The following is an 18,199-nucleotide window of genomic DNA, read 5'->3' as shown; positions in this document are numbered from 1 at the left end:
AATTTCCATAGGGGTGAGGTTGAGTCCATCATAAGAAAGATGTCCATGGAGATTCTTGGTCATCCTGCCATGGTTGTCCCAAGGGTGCTTGTTTTATAAAGCAACTGGACTTCCTTGTTTTTCTTTGAAGATGTTTTGCTTCTCATCCCAGAGGTTTCTTCAGGTAGGAGTATAGATCCTTCCATACCTCACCATCCAGTCAGAGCTGAAGAAAATTCTTGGATAAGAAGCGAAATGTCTTCAAAGAAAAACAAGGAAGTCCAGTTGCCTCTATAAAAGAGCACCTTTGGGAAGATATTAGAACATCTCATGAATGTGGGATGTCATCATGTAATAGTCAGGACCAGACTATCTTTGGGACCGCCTTCTGCCGCATACCACCCAGCAACCACTAAGACGGCCCTCTTCAGGTCCTGTCAGCAAACAATGTTGGCTAGTGGGAAGAGCCTTTTCTGTGGTGGCTCTGACCCTATGGAACCAACTGCCTTTGGAGATCCATACCCTCCCCACCTTACCAGCCTTCCATAAAGCAGTAAAGACCTGGGGCAGGCCTGGGGCACGCCTGGGGCGTTGATGTTTGAGACATCCGGCCATGAATGATGAATGACTTGAGTGTACCTTAATGGGGTTTTGTTAATGAATATTTTATACTGTTTTAGAATTTGTTTTATTTGTTGGAAGCCACCCAGAGTCCTTCAGGAGTTGAGCGGCATAAAAGTATAATTAATAATAAAAAGTATAATTTATGACAGTGACGGTGAACCTATGGCACGGATGCCACAGTTGGCACACAGAGCGATATCTGCTGGCAAACAAGCCATTGCTCTAACTCAGCTCCAACAGGCATGTGTGTGCCAGCCAGATGACTTTGCCCTCCAGGGGGATGGGGGAGGGCATTTTTACCTCCCCCAGCTCCAGGGAAGCTTTTGGAGCCTGGGGAGGGCAAAACACAAGCCTACTGGGCCTACCAGAAGTTGGGAAACAGACCATTTCCAGCCTATAGAGGGCCCCTGGGGGGATGGGGGAAAGATGTTTTCACCCTCTCTGGGCATTGAATTTTGGGCATAAGCACTCGTGCATGCATGATAGCATGCACACATGCTCTTTTGGCACCCGAGGGAAAAAAGATTTGCCACCACTGATTTATAATAATACCTACAACAACCTACAGGGTGAGTTCCAAAAGTAATGCAATTTTTTTTTAAAGTAATTTATTGAATAGATTTGCACAAACACTTAAAATTCTTCAAACTACTGTCCTTGGGTTTCTACACATTTTTTGCAGCGACTCTGCCATGACCGGTACGCACCCTGGAAGGCGTCTTCAGGGACCACTCGCAAGGTCTTCGTCATGGCTGATTGGATCTCTTCTATGGATGAAAAACGCGCCTTGACACAACGCGCTACAAGTCCGTGAGTTCCTGACCAAACACCAGGTGCCAACACTGCCCCACCCCGACCCCCTATAGTCCTGATGTCGCCCCAGCAGACTTCTTTTTGTTCCCAATCCTGAAAGGAACCTGTTTTTCATCCATAGAAGAGATTCAATAAGCCGCGACGAATACCTTGCGAGAGGTCCCCAAAGACACCTTCCAGGGTGAGTACCAGTCATGGCAGAGTCGCTGGAAAAAATGTGTAGAGACCCAAGGACAGTACTGTTCAATAAATCACTTTTAAAAATTGCATTATTTTTGGAACGCACCCCTGCAAGGCTGATAGTGAAGAAGGAGCTGAACATCCATATTGTTGCCTTCAAATTGCTCACCTTGAGATTCCCCTTTGTGGTGAACGCTCTTCCACAGATGGTGCATGCAAACGGCTTTTCCCCAGTGTGAGTCCGCTCGTGGATCTGAAGAGCACTTGCCGAAGAGAAGTTCTTGCCACACGTAGTGCAGATATGCTGCTTAGCAGTACGGCGATGGGGCGGCACCAGTAGAGGAGGCACACTGGGTGACAATGCAGGAGGGACAATAAAATGGCTGGTGCTAATGGGGCGATCGCTAGACATCTCCATTTTTATGAGAGCCGGTGGGGCTCGGATAAACGATGGGTGAATGCTGCTACGGCCTGAAGAACAAAAAGGATAAAAAGTGTGTTGCTTATACCGCAAGTTTCATAAAAATTCTCCAAGCCCAATTTTATTATTCAAAGCAAATAACTGACTGAGAGACTGAGAGTAGAGAAGACCTGATGGGGATGAAAATAATTATGAGATGAAGACTTGAAGTGTACATAGATAATCATAGACACATAGAAGATTGACCTTATATTCCATTGGTAAGGCCACATTTAGAATACTGCCTCCAGTTTTGGTCACCACAATAATAAAATAATAATAATAATAATAATAATAAAAGATGAAACTCTAGAAAGAGTGGAGAGAAGAGCAATAAAGATTAGGGGATTTAAAGTGAAAGCATATGAGGAATAGCTGCGGGAACTGGATAACCCTAGTGACCCAGGGATCCTCAAACTTGGCAACTTTAAGACTTGAGGACTTCAACTCCCAGAGTTTCTCAGGCAGCTGGGAATTCTGGGAGTTGAAGTCCACAAGTCTTAAAGTTGTCAAGTTTGAAGACTTCTGGTCTAGTCTAATAAAGAAACATAGAAGATTGACGGCAGAAAAAGACCTCATGGTCCATCTAGTCTGCCCTTATACTGTTTCCTGTATTTTATCTTAGGATGGATGGATGTTTATCCCAGGCATGTTTAAATTCAGTTACTGGGGATTTACCAACCACGTCTGCTGGAAGTTTGTTCCAAGCATCTACTACTCTTTCAGTAACATAATATTTTCTAACGTTGCTTGTGATCTTTCCCCCAACTAACCTCAGATTGTGCCCCCTTGTTCTTGTGTTCACTCTCCTATTAAAAACACTTCCCTCCTAAACTTTATTTAACTCTTTAACATTTAAATGTTTCGATCATGTCCCCCCTTTCCTTTCTGTCCTCCAGACTATACAGATTGAGTTCATTAAGTCTTTTCTGATAAGTTTTATGCTTAAGACCTTCCACCATTTTTGTAGCCTGTCTTTGGACCCATTCAATTTTATATGCTTGATGTATGGCCACAACTGGAACCAGAACTTTCATCCCTAAGCCGTGTGGTTGTGTAATGAGTCACGGCCAGTTTTACCACCTCTTGCTGTAGTTGTTAAACAAATCATATGGTTTTTACAGTGAATCTGGCTTCCTCCATTGATTTTGCTTGTAAGAAGCCCCGAGAAAATCACAAATAGCAATGGTGGGATGATGCAACCGGGATAAATATATGCCCAGGCCCTCTGGAACCAGCTCCCACAGGATATTCGTACTGCCCCCACCCTCCCAGCAAGCTTTAAAAGCACACCACTGCCGACAGGCTTGGGGTCACTGAATCCTAATATCTACCCTGGCCTGTGAATGAATTAGTAATGTATGTTTGGATGAAATGTGGATGTTTGGTTTTGTAATGAATTGGCATTTTAGAACACAATTTTTCCTAGATTTTCTTAAGTGATTTTAGATTGATTTTAGAGTTTTTTAGTATTTTAAATGTTAGATTTCTTGCATACTTTGTATATGCTCTGTTGTAAGCTGCCCTCTGTCTCAGGAGGAGGAGAGCATAGAAATGTATCTATCCATTCGTCCATCCATCCATCCATCCATCCATCCATCCATCCATCCATGGTTGTAAGCGGAGGACTACCTGTATACCAGTATGGGGTATGCACTTATCTCAGCAATGCTCTTCGATGAAACAGGTTGTTGACATGATGTCAGACCCTGAGAGCCTAACCCTGAGATGCCTCCCCAAAGGCATCCAGACATTCCATTACTCTCATCCAGGGGTGAAATGCTACCAGGTTCATGTCAGAAATAGGTTTATTTCTGGAGGTAATATTAAAATGCAAGTAAATGGTTTGTAACCATAGGAAAGACTGATGCAAGCCATAATCAGCTTGTAATCATGGTTTTGCTAAATGTGCTGCAACCTGATTGGCTGTAACCTATATAATAGGAGTAACACCCTTGCATGGGCGTGGTTTATTACAATGGTTTGTTATAGTGAGTGGTTTATAATAGAGTGGTTTATGCTTTGTGGTTTGTAGTTATTGCTTAGTGGTTGCAGTGGTGGATGTAATAAGAGTTATATGATAGCATTATAGATAGTTTGTTAGTGGTTAAATGTAAAGGTGATAGTTTATTTAGAGAAGCAGTTTGACAAGAAGAAAAGTAAAATATATTTTTTACAAGAAAGCCTGCTGCAGTGTTTTTCATTGAAGACTTCAATTAGGTATATTGGTCAACTGTGGCTAGTTGGTGGGTTACTTTCCGCATGTACAAAACTCTCCCAATAATTCGGGCATACCGGTAGCGGCTGGTGGTTTGGAGAATCGGTAGCAATGGCAGAGCGAGCCTCTGCCCACCCGCTTGGACATCACAATTTTTTTGTTTTTAACTCTCTGTGCATGCACAAAGCATTCTGCACATATGCAGAGGGTGAAAAAACATGGGCGGGAACGGAGCATGTGGTGGGAAAGTGCATGCGCCCACAAGCGGAACGTGCACGCACAAAGTGTGCACTTCCGAACCAGTTGGGAAGGTAAGTAGATTTCACCACTGCTCTCACCTCTTAGTTACCCCAATGAACTTTAGATGGGGCTTCCCTCGAAAATCACTCAAAAGCCTTAGCTGGTTCATAATACAGCGGTGGAAGGCATTTATGGGTGTGCCTCAGTACATCTGATATCTTTGCTCTGCAAACCACACTGGTTGCCAGTCTGCTTCTGGAGTGCAATTCAAGATGCTGGTTACAACCCATAACAGTGATGGCAAACCTTTTTTTCCTCGGGTGACGAAAGAGCGTGCGTGCACGCTATCATGCATGCGTGAGTGCCCACACCCATAATTCAAGGCCTGGGAAGGGCAAAAATAGCATCTCCTGCCATCCTGGTGGTCCTTTGGAAGCTGGAAATGACCTTTTTCCCAACTTCTGGTGGGCCCAGTAGGCTCATGTTTCGCCCTCTTCAGGCTCTAAGGCTTCCCTTAAGCCATGGGAGGGTATAAATGGCCCCCCATCCCCCGGAGGCTCCCTGGAAGCCAAAAACGCCTTCCCACAGTCTCTGTATGAGTGAAAAGTCAGCTGTCTGGCACACACATGCATGTTGGGGCTGAGCTAGGGCAACAGCTCACCTGCCAGCAGATCTGGCTCTGCGTACCACCTGTGGCACCCATGCCATAGGTTCGCCATCACTACCTATAAAGTCTATGTCAGTGTTCCAAGTAAGGTACCCATAGCAAACTGAACTCTGAGGCAGGTAGTTTCCTCAACAAACAGTTTTATTTGGAGATATCAGACTGGTGAAAACCAACTCTCAAAGTTCTCATGGTTTTCATCTAATAAAAAAGTGAGTGTTTCCCTTTCCCCCAAGCAATAAGTCACACTGTCCAATCTAGGTGCTAGTCAGTTGCTAGGTAATATCACTCCTCCTCTCTTCAGCCACCTGTGTTGAAATGTCCTTGGCTCCCAGGAGAAACTATTTTGTTTTGGCTACAAAACTCCAACTATCTCAATTCCCTCCTTCCCTATCCTTCAGCTCCAGTGTGGGATCACTGAAGCCTAAAAAAACGGGCTCAGTTCAGGCCAGCTTCAGAGTTCGACATTTTTAATGAAATAAAAATGAAGATGATTGAAAGTGAGAAAATAGAGAGCTCTGTTTCATCACCTTCAATCATCTTCATTAGAAAGAGCACATTTTTTCCTATCGCTCTCTGTTTTCTCACCTTCAATCATTGTCAGAAGGTTGCAAAAGGATAATCCCATGACTTTGGGACACAGCAACGGTCATTAAGTATGAACCAAACATCTGAATTTTCATCACATGAACACGGGGAAGCTCCAAAAGTTGCAATGGTGAAACATGGTTGTAAGTCACATTTTTCCAGTGCCATTGTAACTTTGAATGGTCACCAAATGAATTGTTGAGTCAAGGATTATTTATGCTTGTGGAATTGCCTCTATCCCATGGATTCTACCCAGTTGGGTAGAGTTGTCATACTGGGGGCCCTTTCAATTAAACAATGTCAACTATAGCAATAGCATTAGCAATAGTATTTAGACTTATATACCACTTCATAGTCCCAATGTCGCTTGGCGGGACCTAGGGAAAGAGCCTTCTCTGTGGGGGCTCCAGTTCCCCCCAGAGATTTGTACTGCCCCCACCATTCTCATTTGCTGCAACAATCTTAAGACTCATTTGTGCCATTAGGCTTGGGGCTATTAATTACTTGCCCCCTGACCGATGAATGAAATGTATGGTTTCTGTGTGAACGGGAGTGATTGATTAGAAATAAATTTAGGTTTTTAGATTAGTTAATTTTAAAATTAAATTGGATTTAAGATGGTTTTCATTGTCTTTTTTATATGTTGTAAACCGCCCCGATTCCTCGGAGAGGGGCGGCATATCAATCAACCAACCAACCAACCAACCAACCAAACAAACAAACAAACAAACAAACAAACAAACAAACAAACAAACAGTGCTTTTTACAGCTTTCTTTAAGTTTACAGAATCAGCATATTGCCCCCAACAATCTGGGTCCTTATTTTACCCACCTTGGAAGGATGGAAGACTGAGTCAACCTTGAGCTGGTGGTGAGATTTGGACCCCCTGAACTACAGCTAACAGTTAGCTGAAGTAGCCTGCAGTGCTGCACTCTAACCACTATGCCACCCCAGCTCTTGTGGTTGAGGAATTGCCTCTCTCCCGTGGATTCTACCCAGTTGGCATATGCCACCAGAGTTGGCATACTGGGGGTGGATACTGTCATCTATCAGAACTCAAGGAGCCTTTGCAAAGGAGATTTCCTCCCTACCCTGAAATCCATGTAGCTCCCACTTTCTCAAGTGTTCTATAAAGCCCCCAAGGCTGGGCTCTTCTTCCAGACCTTGGGTTAAAACAGATGGATCCCAGGTTTGTTATTTCTTTGTCTTTATATTTTGCCTTGGTGATAATCTTGTTTGGGTGTCCTATTCTTTTTTAAATTACTTTGTGAGTCAGTAGGAGTTGGCCAGTGTCCAAACTGTATTAAACACAATGTGCTAAATGACACAGTACACACTGGGCAGATTTGCCCTTCCATTTAATTCCAGTATTTATTTATATTTTATCTATCAAAATTTATACAGCTGCCCATCTGACCAAAGCTGACTCTGGGCCATACACAATGATAAAACAGCCAATATATATATAAAAATAGATGAAAATGTTAAAAAGCCACGTAATAAGCATAAAGGCAAAAATATCCTCTAACCATAGGCGAAGAGGTGATAAAAATGCTCTCTCAATGCCATAGAGGCATTGAGACAAATCTTTGGTTCCTGGAAGCCTCAGCCCAACTAGGTCTTGAGGCTTTAAAAAAATCAAAAGCAATGGGTATTATCAAATTTAATCTAATTTTCCATAAGGTGGGTGTCACAGCAGAGAAGTTAGCTCTCTCAGGGACTCACCAAATGTAGGTCAAAACTGATGATACCACAAATAATGAATCATGCAGGGTTTTTATTTAAAAAAAAATCTGAACGACGTTTCTGAATTCATCACAGTAGCCCATTTTTTTCCCCTAATCCCACTCTTCCTCCAAATCGAGAAAGCCTCACATTTCACATGGCCGAGTTCAGTACAGGGCACTTAACTCGGTCATCTGAATGCGAGCCAGGGGTTGGGCAAGAACTAAGGAGACCCCAGCCAGCCAGCAGTGAAGTTCCATGACCTCAGCATAATAGATGGCAAACTAAATCTGCTCAATCTTACAACTATAATTTTGGCCCAATATTTTCCCCCTTGATTGAAACTCACACAAACCATTTCAGCTGTTCAAGAAAAGTTTGCAAAAGATTGGGGGGGGGGGGTTGTTGGCAGGAAAAAGTAAACTGAAATTTTAAAAATGAATTGATGTATGATTTTTAAATTAGTGGACCCTCTGAAATGCCCATTCATCTCTCAGGTTTGAACAGGCAAATTACTGGGTTCATATTAGAGCAGTGATGGCGAAACACAGGTGGCGTGTGGAGCCATATCTGAGGACACTAGGGTGTCAGCTTATGTCAGCTCCAGTGCACACAGACTTCCAGTAGGCCTGTTGGGCTGTTTTTCACCCTCCCCAGGCTTCAGGAAGCTTTCCTGAGGCCTGTGGAAGGCAAAAAATGGCCCAACACGCCTACCAAAAGTTCATTTCTAAACTTCTGGTAGGCCTGTTGGGCCTGTTTTTTGCTAGCCACAGGCTTTGGAGGCTTTCCTGAAGTCTGTGGAAGGCCAAAAATGGCCCAACGTGCCTACCAAAAGTTCATTTCCAAACTTCCAGTAGGCCTGTTCGGCCTGTTTTTTGCAATCCACATTCAGAGGCTTTCCTGAAGCCTGGTGAGTGAAAAACAGCCCAATGGACCTACCAGAAGTCCAGAGGCTTCCGTGAGGCGAGTGTGCATGCACGGGATGGGGGGCACCACAGGGGATTTCGTGTGTGTATGCGCAGGGAGAAGGCATTGTATTATGAGTGTGTTCACACGCGCCCTTTTGGCAACTGAGCAAAAAAAGTTTCACCATCACTGCATTAGAGGGTCCAGTCGGCTACATTCGATTCAGTTTAAATTGAAAAATCAAATGGGTTTAAAAGTTTGCTGCAAATTCATTTTCTGAACAGATCTGGATAGCAATAGAATTTACTTGGAAGCATCTAATTGAATCTGACTATTGTGAACTGAATCAACGAAGTTAGTCAGAAAAATTGGTTCTAATGGAAATTCAAACTTTGAATCAAATCTTAACACAACTCTAGTTCACACATCATGCTGAGTCATTGTTTGCTTGATTATAGTCAGTTGAATAGATACATTTGACTGGATTCACTAACAATAAGTTATAAATCACATCTTACAATCCATAATCATTAAGTTTGCACTTTGGTCTTAACCAAAACCAAACAAACCTCATCAAACCCAGTTATGTTTACACTGAAGGACATATATTTTCCAGATATGAGTGTTAGCTATCAAGCAAACTGCACAGGTTAGAGGAAAGAAGAATAGCCATGTATCCTATTTTACAGAGGACACATTTTCTGTTGGCAGGGCTATTATTCTTTATTTGAAGGGCTGCCTGCTAGCTAAGTCTTGCAATTCACCATCAACATTTAGCAGCCAGATGCCACCTGTGAACAGATCAACATCTTCCTCAACCTGGAGTGAAACATTAGAACATGATGTATAAATTAGAGCACAGACAATTCTGCTTTTTGGTCGTTTGGGCTGGTCTCAATTCCTTTTTTTGCTTTTTCTTTTGTGGTGCATAAAGTAACAAGACAAGATTCCTACTTTGATTTATAATTCTGTATCATTTAGTGTGAAAAGCCAGCCTTCAAACGGGATTTTGTTTGGATATGTGATCACAGCTCCCATCCTATCAAGAAAAATTGGTGTTAAATAAAGCGGCGATAGGATGCCAAGTTGAGTAGCAGTGCTTTCCCACTTGTTCCAAAGCCATGTTTTATTTTAAGATATTATAACTAATCGGATGTAAAATAAAAACTAGAAATAAAGAGGTTTTCTTGCCTAGGAAATGAATTCACATTTACCTGTCGTTCATAAAAGTGCATTCTGTATTATACTTTGTCTAGCTATGCTGACTTCAGATTTCAATTCCTGAAAATCATGGCAGAAAACACAAAAGAAGAAAGGGAACAATGCGGCCAGACGCACAAGATAGGCACCAATTACGATCTCACCTCTTTGGTGACAGCTATGGAGTTGTTCCTAGGTTTCAAAAGGAATCTGATTTTGATCAGATAGGTGACAATTTTTAAGAGTCAATATTCCTCAAATATTAGGTACTAGAGAAAAGTATGGCTGACGGGATGATCAATGGAACTGAGATTTATGAAGTATAAATTTTCTGATCTGGGAGATTGGCTGTCCTAGCACAGAGTACAAACATTTAACTCCATCTGTGTATTAAAAAAAGGAGAATCAATCTCACAGTGATCGCTAGGATTTTTGCTTCCCGTTAAAGTGACTCACCATATTCTCCATTTTGGAAGTATAACCCAGGTTCCTCTTTGATCACTTTTCGACCAATGTTGCCATATGTTAGATCCAAAGCCCGTTCTCTTTCCGCAGTTGTGACTATAGGGCCTTCAGCTTTACTTCCCACTACTCCGTCTTCTTGGATACTTAAACACGGTGACTTTGATCTGGTGCTCTCTGCTTGACTGTTGGTTGGAGACACGGCCAGGAAGGAAGTCGATTCAGAGGTTATGGGGCTACGGCTACCGTTTTGATAGTCCAGGTCACCTGCCACTGAGGAAGAATCATTGGTCATGGCGTCGCTCTCCACGGAACCATTATCACTTGACTTCAAACTGCTCTGTCGCTCCAAAGTCAAAGTTGAATCCACCACCTTCATATGGTTTTCTAGCGCTGAAATATTGGTGGAAACAGATGTTGACGGATCAGCTTGAGCATTGCAAGATTGAGAAGAATGGTTTGGGCCATTGGAATCATTGGGCGATTCCAAGTCTTCATCCATTTCCATGCTTTCATTGATATCTAAGCAACAGGGATCTCCGTTGTTCTCAGCTGAAGTAACCTCTGTCTCGTTATTATCGTGGGTGTTTTCTGCCACTGGGATATTGGGGATCTGCCCTCCCAAATGCATGCGAATGTGCTGCTGTAGAACCACTGCATTTGTAAATTTCTTTTGGCAGATTGGACAGGAGTGCTGCATCTTCAGGGGAGTGTTCGCCCGGTGCACGCCATAGTGTGTTTTGAGGTTGCCTTTGGTGGAAAAAGCACGGCCACAAATCTTGCACTTGAAGGGCCTCTCTCCCGTGTGAGTGCGGTAATGCATTTTGAGGGAGCTCTGGCAACTGAGAACCCTATGGCAGATCACGCACTCATTGGGGTCGGCGGCGGCTTTGTCAATGTTCTCCACCAGCTGCTGGAGCTTTGTCGTTTCAGAGCCTTGCTCACCCACCCGGCATCCGTGGAAAGCACTCCCACTGCAGCTAGCCTGTGGAGAGCTCTGGTTGTGCTCAGCTCCCGATTCCTGACTGGCCGGACCCGAAGAAGAATCTCCTTCAGTTTCTGGAGAAGGCCTAGGCTGGGCATCGCTTAGAAGTGTATTGGTAAAAGGATCCTTGCTACTTGTGGGGTTGGAAGTGTTTGGGGGTGGCAAGGCCGAGCTGACGGAGCCAGGCAGGGTGGTCAAAATAGGTTTGGAATCCACAATGAGATTAGATTCATCGAGTGGGACGGACATGCCGTAAGGTATACCGGTGCTGGTGGGCACATTATCTAGGTGTTCAGGCACAGGGTAAGGATTCATTCTGAGATGAGGGTATTTGTCTTTATGCCGCTGGAAATGCACTTTCAGGTTGCCTTTGGTGGTGAAACGGTTGCCACAAATGTTGCACTTGTAGGGCCTCTCCCCAGTGTGGGAACGGAGGTGGATCTGCAGAGCGCTGTCGTTGCCAAAGATTTTGCCGCAAAACCTACACTTGTGTTTGAACATGGACTCCTCCGAGCTCGGTTTGCTTTCAGGAACGCTCACATTTGCTACTTTCCCTTTCCCCTTCTTGGAGGGGTCGAGGGCCGGGGAGACGGTGGCAAGGGGATTCTGGAAGAGGACTGAGCTGGTGGATTGAGGTAGCAGAGGGCTCAGAAAGCGAGTCATGGGACCTGGCAGGCTTCGACCCACATCAGGCTTCAAGGACAGGGCCGGAGCGAGTCCACCGCCCACTGAGACGGCTGTCGGAATAGCGATGTTTGCATGAGGTAGTTTGCCTTGCTTCAAGGATTCCAGAGATAGGCTTGGGTTCCCAGCTTTCTGTCCAATTAAAGCAACGGCAGCTGACAGCTGCTGGGACATATGAGCCCCCAAGGCTTTGAGGGGTTCTGCAGCAGCGACGGAGTGATGCAGGACATGGGGGGCCATCATGGCAATTTGGATGCGGATCTGCTCCGTCAGCTGGAGTTGTTGGAGTTGCTGCTGCTGTAGGCACATCAACTGCTCCAGGATCATTGGGATGGCGCCGAGGCCAGCCACGGAGGGAGGGTGGGGCTCTGAGGTACACTGGTTGACAGCCACTTTAGTGCCGTGTATGGTTTGCAAAGTCACATTAGTGTTTGGTACTTTGGGTTTGGGGACAAAGCTTAGCCCTTGGGTCGTGGAGGCAACCAAGGGTTCTGTTTTTAGATATGTCACTCCTGAAGGTTCGGATCCAGCTTTCTCTTCTCTCTTTTCCGCCAAAGCTGGGCAGCTCTTTACGTGACTCTCCACAGCCAGCCTACCCTCCATTTGGTTGGTTGGAAAAGTCTCCCCAGAGCTGACGGGGAAGGCTTCTAAGGGGACCGCCCCTTCACTGTCATTCATGATGAGGACAGGTGGCGTTTTAGTGCAATTTTTCTTATGCTCGAGGAGTTCGGTGAGGTCAAATAACTCGGCACAGCATTTCTCACAGACGTGGGTTTCTTCGGTCCGACATCTTTTGGCATTCATTTCACCTCTGTCACCTGGAGTATCCTGTGGACTTCCTGGAAAGACATCAGAAAGAGAGAAAAGGTCTGAGTGGAACGATACCAGGGACAAGAACAGCAAGAGGCCTTCGTGGGATGAGCTTGCAGCAGGAATCTCCAACCGTGGCAATTTTAAGACTTGTGAACTTCAGCTGCCATAATTCCTCAGACAGTCATGGCTGGCTTTAAGACTTGTAGGCCTTAACTCCCAGAATTCCTCCACGGCTGGCTGAGGAATTCTTGGAGTTAAAAGTCTACAAGTCTTAAAGTTGACACGGTTGGAGATTATTGGCTTGCAGGATTGAAATACATAGGAATGGTGATGGTCTTTGTCCAATCTCTATGCCTGCTACAGTTTAAAGCAATTTATAAATAATCCTAGGATAGGGGTCTCGAAATTTGGCAAATTTGTAGACTCATGGACTCCAACCAGTGATGGGCTGACAAAACTTTACTGCCACATTGTGGGCATGGCTTATTTTTTGGATGTGGCTTGTCACCGGGGGTGGGTTAAAGGTCATGTGACTGGGTGGGAGTGGCTTACCAACCAAGATAATGTTTTCAAAAAGGTGCTTGGACTCTTTTTCAGTTAAGTCATATTTGAATAGTCACAAAAATAGAATAGAATAGAATAGAATTTTATTGGCCAAGTGTGATTGGACACCCAAGGAATTTGTCTTGGTGCATATGCTCTCAGCATACATAAAAGAAAAAGATACATTTGTCAAGAATCATGTGGTACAACACTTAATGATTGTCATAGGGGTCAAATAAGCAATGAAGAAACAATCAACATTATTTCTTCACTGGACAAATGGTAGACAGACTTATTTGTTGAGGGGCACAGTAACCTTTGAAAGTTTTGAACTGAATCCACAAGGTTCAGTATAATAACAGATTAGGCAAGTAGCTCAATTTTCTTTAATTGCTATAAAAGTTCAGTTCTAGATAATGATTAAAGTGATTATAAAGCATTTATGAGTAAAAACATACTATTTAATTATTTCCTATGTTAAAAGTAATTAAGGATCATACTAGGATACAGAAGGAAGGACAATAAAAAAAATCTATTAAGTATTTAATAAATAGTGCATACACTTATTAACCCTGCACACACACACACACACACACACACACACACACGGAGGCAGCATCCCATTACTGACTTCAACTCTTCAGAGCTGGCTCAGGAATTCTGGGAGTTGAAGTCCACAAGTCTTAAAATTGCCAAGTTTGGAGACCCTGTCCTAGGACAAAAGACAAGGCTAGTGACTTGATTTCTGGGTCACCATTTCTCCCGGCAAGCCACCTAGATAAGGACAAGGCTGACTTAGTGACAGTGGCAGAATTGGCTGCCCACCATTTTGATTCCCCAGTGTTTGGATCTATAGATGATTCTGGACTTGCACCCATTTGTTCCGTGAAGTTACAACAGCACTGAAAATAGCGACTATGACCGTTTTTCACACTTATGACCGTGACTAAAAAAAATGACTATGACCAGTTTTCACACTAATGACCACTGCTATTACCGCTAATATGACCATTCTCATGATCACATGATCAAAATTTGGATACTCAGCATATTTATTTATTTATTTATTTATTTATTTATTTATTTATGTATGTATGTATGTATGTATGTATGTATGTATGTATGTATGTATGTATGTGATTTGTTTGCCGCCCCTCTCCGAAGACTCGGGGCGGCTAACAGCAATAATAAGACAGCATATAATAATAATCCAATACTAAAAACAATTAAAAACCCATTATAATAAAAATCAAACAGACATACAGACATATCATATAAAATTGTAAAGGCCTAGGGGAAAAGAGTATCTCAGTTCCCCCCATGCCTGGCGGCAGAGGTGGGTTTTAAGTAGCTTACAAAAGGCAAGGAGGGTGGGGGCAATTCTAATCTCTGGGGGGAGTTGGTTCCAGAGGGCTGGGGCCGCCACAGAGAAGGCTCTTCTCCTGGGTCCCGCCAAGCGGCATTGTTTAGTTGACGGGACCTGGAGAAGACCCACTCTGTGGGACCTAATTGGTCGCTGGGATTTGTGCAGCAGAAGGCGGTCCCGGAGGTAATCTGGTCCGGTGCCATGAAGGGCTTTATAGGTCATATGACAGTTGCTCCATCCTGGGGTCATGTGATCGCCATTTGTAACCTTCTTGGATGGTTTCTGACAAGCAGAGTCAATGGGGGAAGCCAGACTTGCTTAACCATCACATGATTCACTTAAGAAATGTAGTGGTCTGTTTAACAAGACCCTCGGTGGGGCAGTGGTTAGAGTGCAGTACTGGCGGGCCACTTCTGCTGACTGCCGGCTGACTGCAATTTGGCAGTTCAAATCTCACCAGGCTCAGGTTGACTCAGCCTTCCATCCTTCCGAAGTGGGTAAAACGAGGACCCAGATTGTTAGAGGCAATATGCTACTTTGTAAAACCTCTTGGAGAGGTCTGGAAAAGCACTGTAAAGCGATATATAGGTCTAAGTGCTATTGCTATTGCTCAATGTGGCAAAAAGATTCTAAACTGAGGAACAACTCACTTAACAACTGTCACATTTAACAACAGGCTGAATTGTGGTTGTAAGTAGAATGCTTGGCTACATAGCTAGAGGTATAACAAGCAGGAAGAGGAAGACAGTGATCCCGCTGTGTAGAGCGCTGGTGAGACCACATTTGGAATACTGTGTTCAGTTCTGGAGCCCTCACCTACAAAAAGATATTGATAAAATTGAACAGGTCCAAAGACGGGCTACAAAAATGGTGGAAGGTCTGAAGCATAAAACTTATCAGGAAAGACTTCATGAACTCAATCTGTATAGTCTGGAGGACAGAAGGGAAAGAGGGGACATGATCGAAACATTTAAATATGTCAAAGGGTTAAATAAAGTTCATAAGGGAAGTGTTTTCAAAAGGAAAGTGAACACAAGAACAAGGGGGCACAATCTGAGGTTAGTTGGGGGAAAGATCAGAAGCAACGTGAGAAAATATTATTTTACTGAAAGAGTAGTAGATGCTTGGAACAAACTTCCAGCAGACGTGGTTGGTAAATCCACAGTAACTGAATTTAAACATGCCTGGGATAAACATATATCCATCCTAAGATAAAATACAAGAAATAGTATAAGGGCAGACTAGATGGACCGTGAGGCCTTTTTCTGCCATCAATCGTCTATGTTTCTATGTTAAGCTGAGGACCAACTGTGGCACTGCTTTTCATGTAGCTATGTGCTCAGGAGAACAACTATGATGGTCTTTACCAATTTCAACATTTCCAGATTTATTCAACATTTCCAGAAAGGCTCCTCCAGCTGGGAATTCTGGAGCATGCCAGCCATTGCTTCCGTTAAGATCAGGTGGATTTTTGAGCAGCAGCAACAACTGCTAAAATATTATTAGTTTCAGGAAACCTAACTTGTGAGTCTGCGGAAAGAAACTGGAGAATCTTTGCAAGTAGCACTAAAGATGATGTCAACACCATTTTCTAACCTTGAATGGACTTAAATCCAGATGTTCAGTGGAAAAGCTCCTAAATGACTCAAGCTTCCCTAAATTCTTTTGCTGATATCACTCCCTGACCACCGAACTGAGGACGATAGTTAGGAATGGAAAGGATCTATTATGTCAGTGTTCCAAGTAATGCGCCCATAAAAAGCAGATCCCTGAGGCAGGCAAATTCCTCAAAAACCACTTATTGGATACATAATATTGCCATAACTCAGGAAAGCCAACTCTGAAAGTTCCCCTGGCTTTCACCTAATGAAAAAGTAAACGTTTCTCCTTTCCCCCAAGTTACTGGTCACACTGTCCAATCAAGATGGTGGCCGGTTGCTTGGTTACTTCGCTCCTCCTCTGGCCAGCCACCTGCGAGAATGTCCTTGGTTCCCACAGGAAAACTTTTTTTTGTTTTGGCTACAAAACCCCACCAAGCTATTTCTTCTGCTTTGTGGCAACCCTGAAGCCTCCAAGATGTGCTCAACCAGATTTACTTCAGGGCCAACACTATTATTTATTTCAATTATGTGGTACACAAATGAAACAATATTGTGGGAAGCGTTTCCAGAGGGGGAGAGGTGGTGTACTTTCTACTTTCGCAAAAAGAAAGAGATATGTCTCTGCATCACAGATCCTGGAAACCACATTGCTTTGTCATGTTATATTTATTTATTTATTGCATTTATATGCTGCTCAATCCAAAACAGACTCAGAGCGGCTATATATATGCTAAGAAACCCATAATAAGACTGCAATAATTTCACCGAGATAGTTTTTCTTCGAAGGCTCCCCCGTGTGGCAAAATTAATATTTTCATTATCAGGAGAAGACTGAAAAAATCTGTCTTCAAACTGATAGATGCGATTACCGCAGGGGGAAATGCTCATTAGAAAGGATGGCTGCGTGAAACTGTAAATAGGATATCTTGAGTTTGAGTGACATTGGAAGAGCATTACACAGATGGTGCTCAACGTACAGCCATTTTGTAAGCAGCCCTGAGTCTAAGGAGAAGGGCGGCATAAAACTTGAATGAATGAATGAATGAATGAATGAATGAATGAATGAATGATAATAATAATTTATTGGATTTGTATGCCGCCCCTCTCCGTAGACTCGGGGCGGCTAACAACAATGATAAAAACAGCATGTGATAATCCAATAATAAAACAACTAAAAACCCTTATTATAAAACCAAACATACACACAGACATACCATGCATAACTTGTAATGGCCTAGGGGGGAGGAATATCTCAACTCCCCCATGCCTGGCGGTATAAATGAGTCTTGAGTAGTTTATTTATTTATTATTTATTTATTAATCAGATTTGTATGCCGCCCCTCTCCGCAGACTCGGGGCGGCTCACAGCAATAATAATACAATGTAAACAAATCTAATATTTAAGTTAATTTAAAAAAAAACCAATTTAGAAACGTTTACGAAAGACAGTTTACGAAAGACAGGGAGGGTGGGGGCAATTCTAATCTCCGGGGGGAGTTGGTTCCAGAGGGCCGGGGCCACCACAGAGAAGGCTCTTCTCCTGGGGCCCGCCAAACGACATTGTTTAGTCAACAGGACCCGGAAAAGGCCAACTCTGTGGGACCTTATCGGTTGCTGGGATTCGTGCGGTAGCAGGCGGTTCCGGAGGTAGTCAGGTCCAAAGCCATGTAGGGCTTTAAAGGTCATGACCAACACTTTGAATTGTGACCGGAAACTGATTGGCAGCCAATGCAAGCCACGGAGTGTTGAGAAAACATGGGCGAATCTTGGAAGCCCCATAAATGCTCTCGTGACTGCGTTCTGCACGATCTGAAGTTTCCGAACAGTTTTCAAAGGTAGCCCCATGTAGAGAGCGTTGCAGTAATCGAACCTCGAGGTGATGAGGGCATGAGTGACTGTGAGCAGTGACTCCCTGTTTAGTGCCGTGATGGCAAACCTATGGCATGCGTGCCACTAGTGGCACATGGAGCATATTGGGGGGCACAAGAGATCAGGTCCAGTTCACATGGCACTTGCTGGCCAGCTGATTGTTGGGCCTTCTGGGCCCACCAGGAGTTGGGCAACATACAAATCTAATACATTATTATTATTATTATTATTATTATTATTATTATTATTATTATATTACTATTATTATTATTATTATA

At 43.6% G+C, this 18,199-nt stretch overlaps 1 protein-coding gene across 4 annotated transcripts in view; it reads right to left on the bottom strand.

Moving 5' to 3' along the window:
- Positions 1-18,199, bottom strand: part of SALL4 (spalt like transcription factor 4) — a 50,292-nt gene that overhangs the window by 3,319 nt on the left and 28,774 nt on the right. For all 4 annotated transcript variants that reach the window (XM_070744601.1, XM_070744603.1, XM_070744602.1 and 1 more), the window contains exons 2-3: positions 10,055-12,568; positions 1,766-2,067 (exon numbers count right to left, since the gene is read on the bottom strand). In XM_070744601.1, coding sequence (XP_070600702.1) covers positions 1,766-2,067; positions 10,055-12,568 — 2,816 coding nt within the window. The remainder of the gene's footprint in view (positions 1-1,765; positions 2,068-10,054; positions 12,569-18,199) is intronic.

Source organism: Erythrolamprus reginae, chromosome 3 (assembly GCF_031021105.1).
Source record: "Erythrolamprus reginae isolate rEryReg1 chromosome 3, rEryReg1.hap1, whole genome shotgun sequence".
Lineage (NCBI taxonomy): Eukaryota > Metazoa > Chordata > Lepidosauria > Squamata > Dipsadidae > Erythrolamprus > Erythrolamprus reginae.
This window is presented reverse-complemented; position numbering and strand designations above follow the sequence as displayed.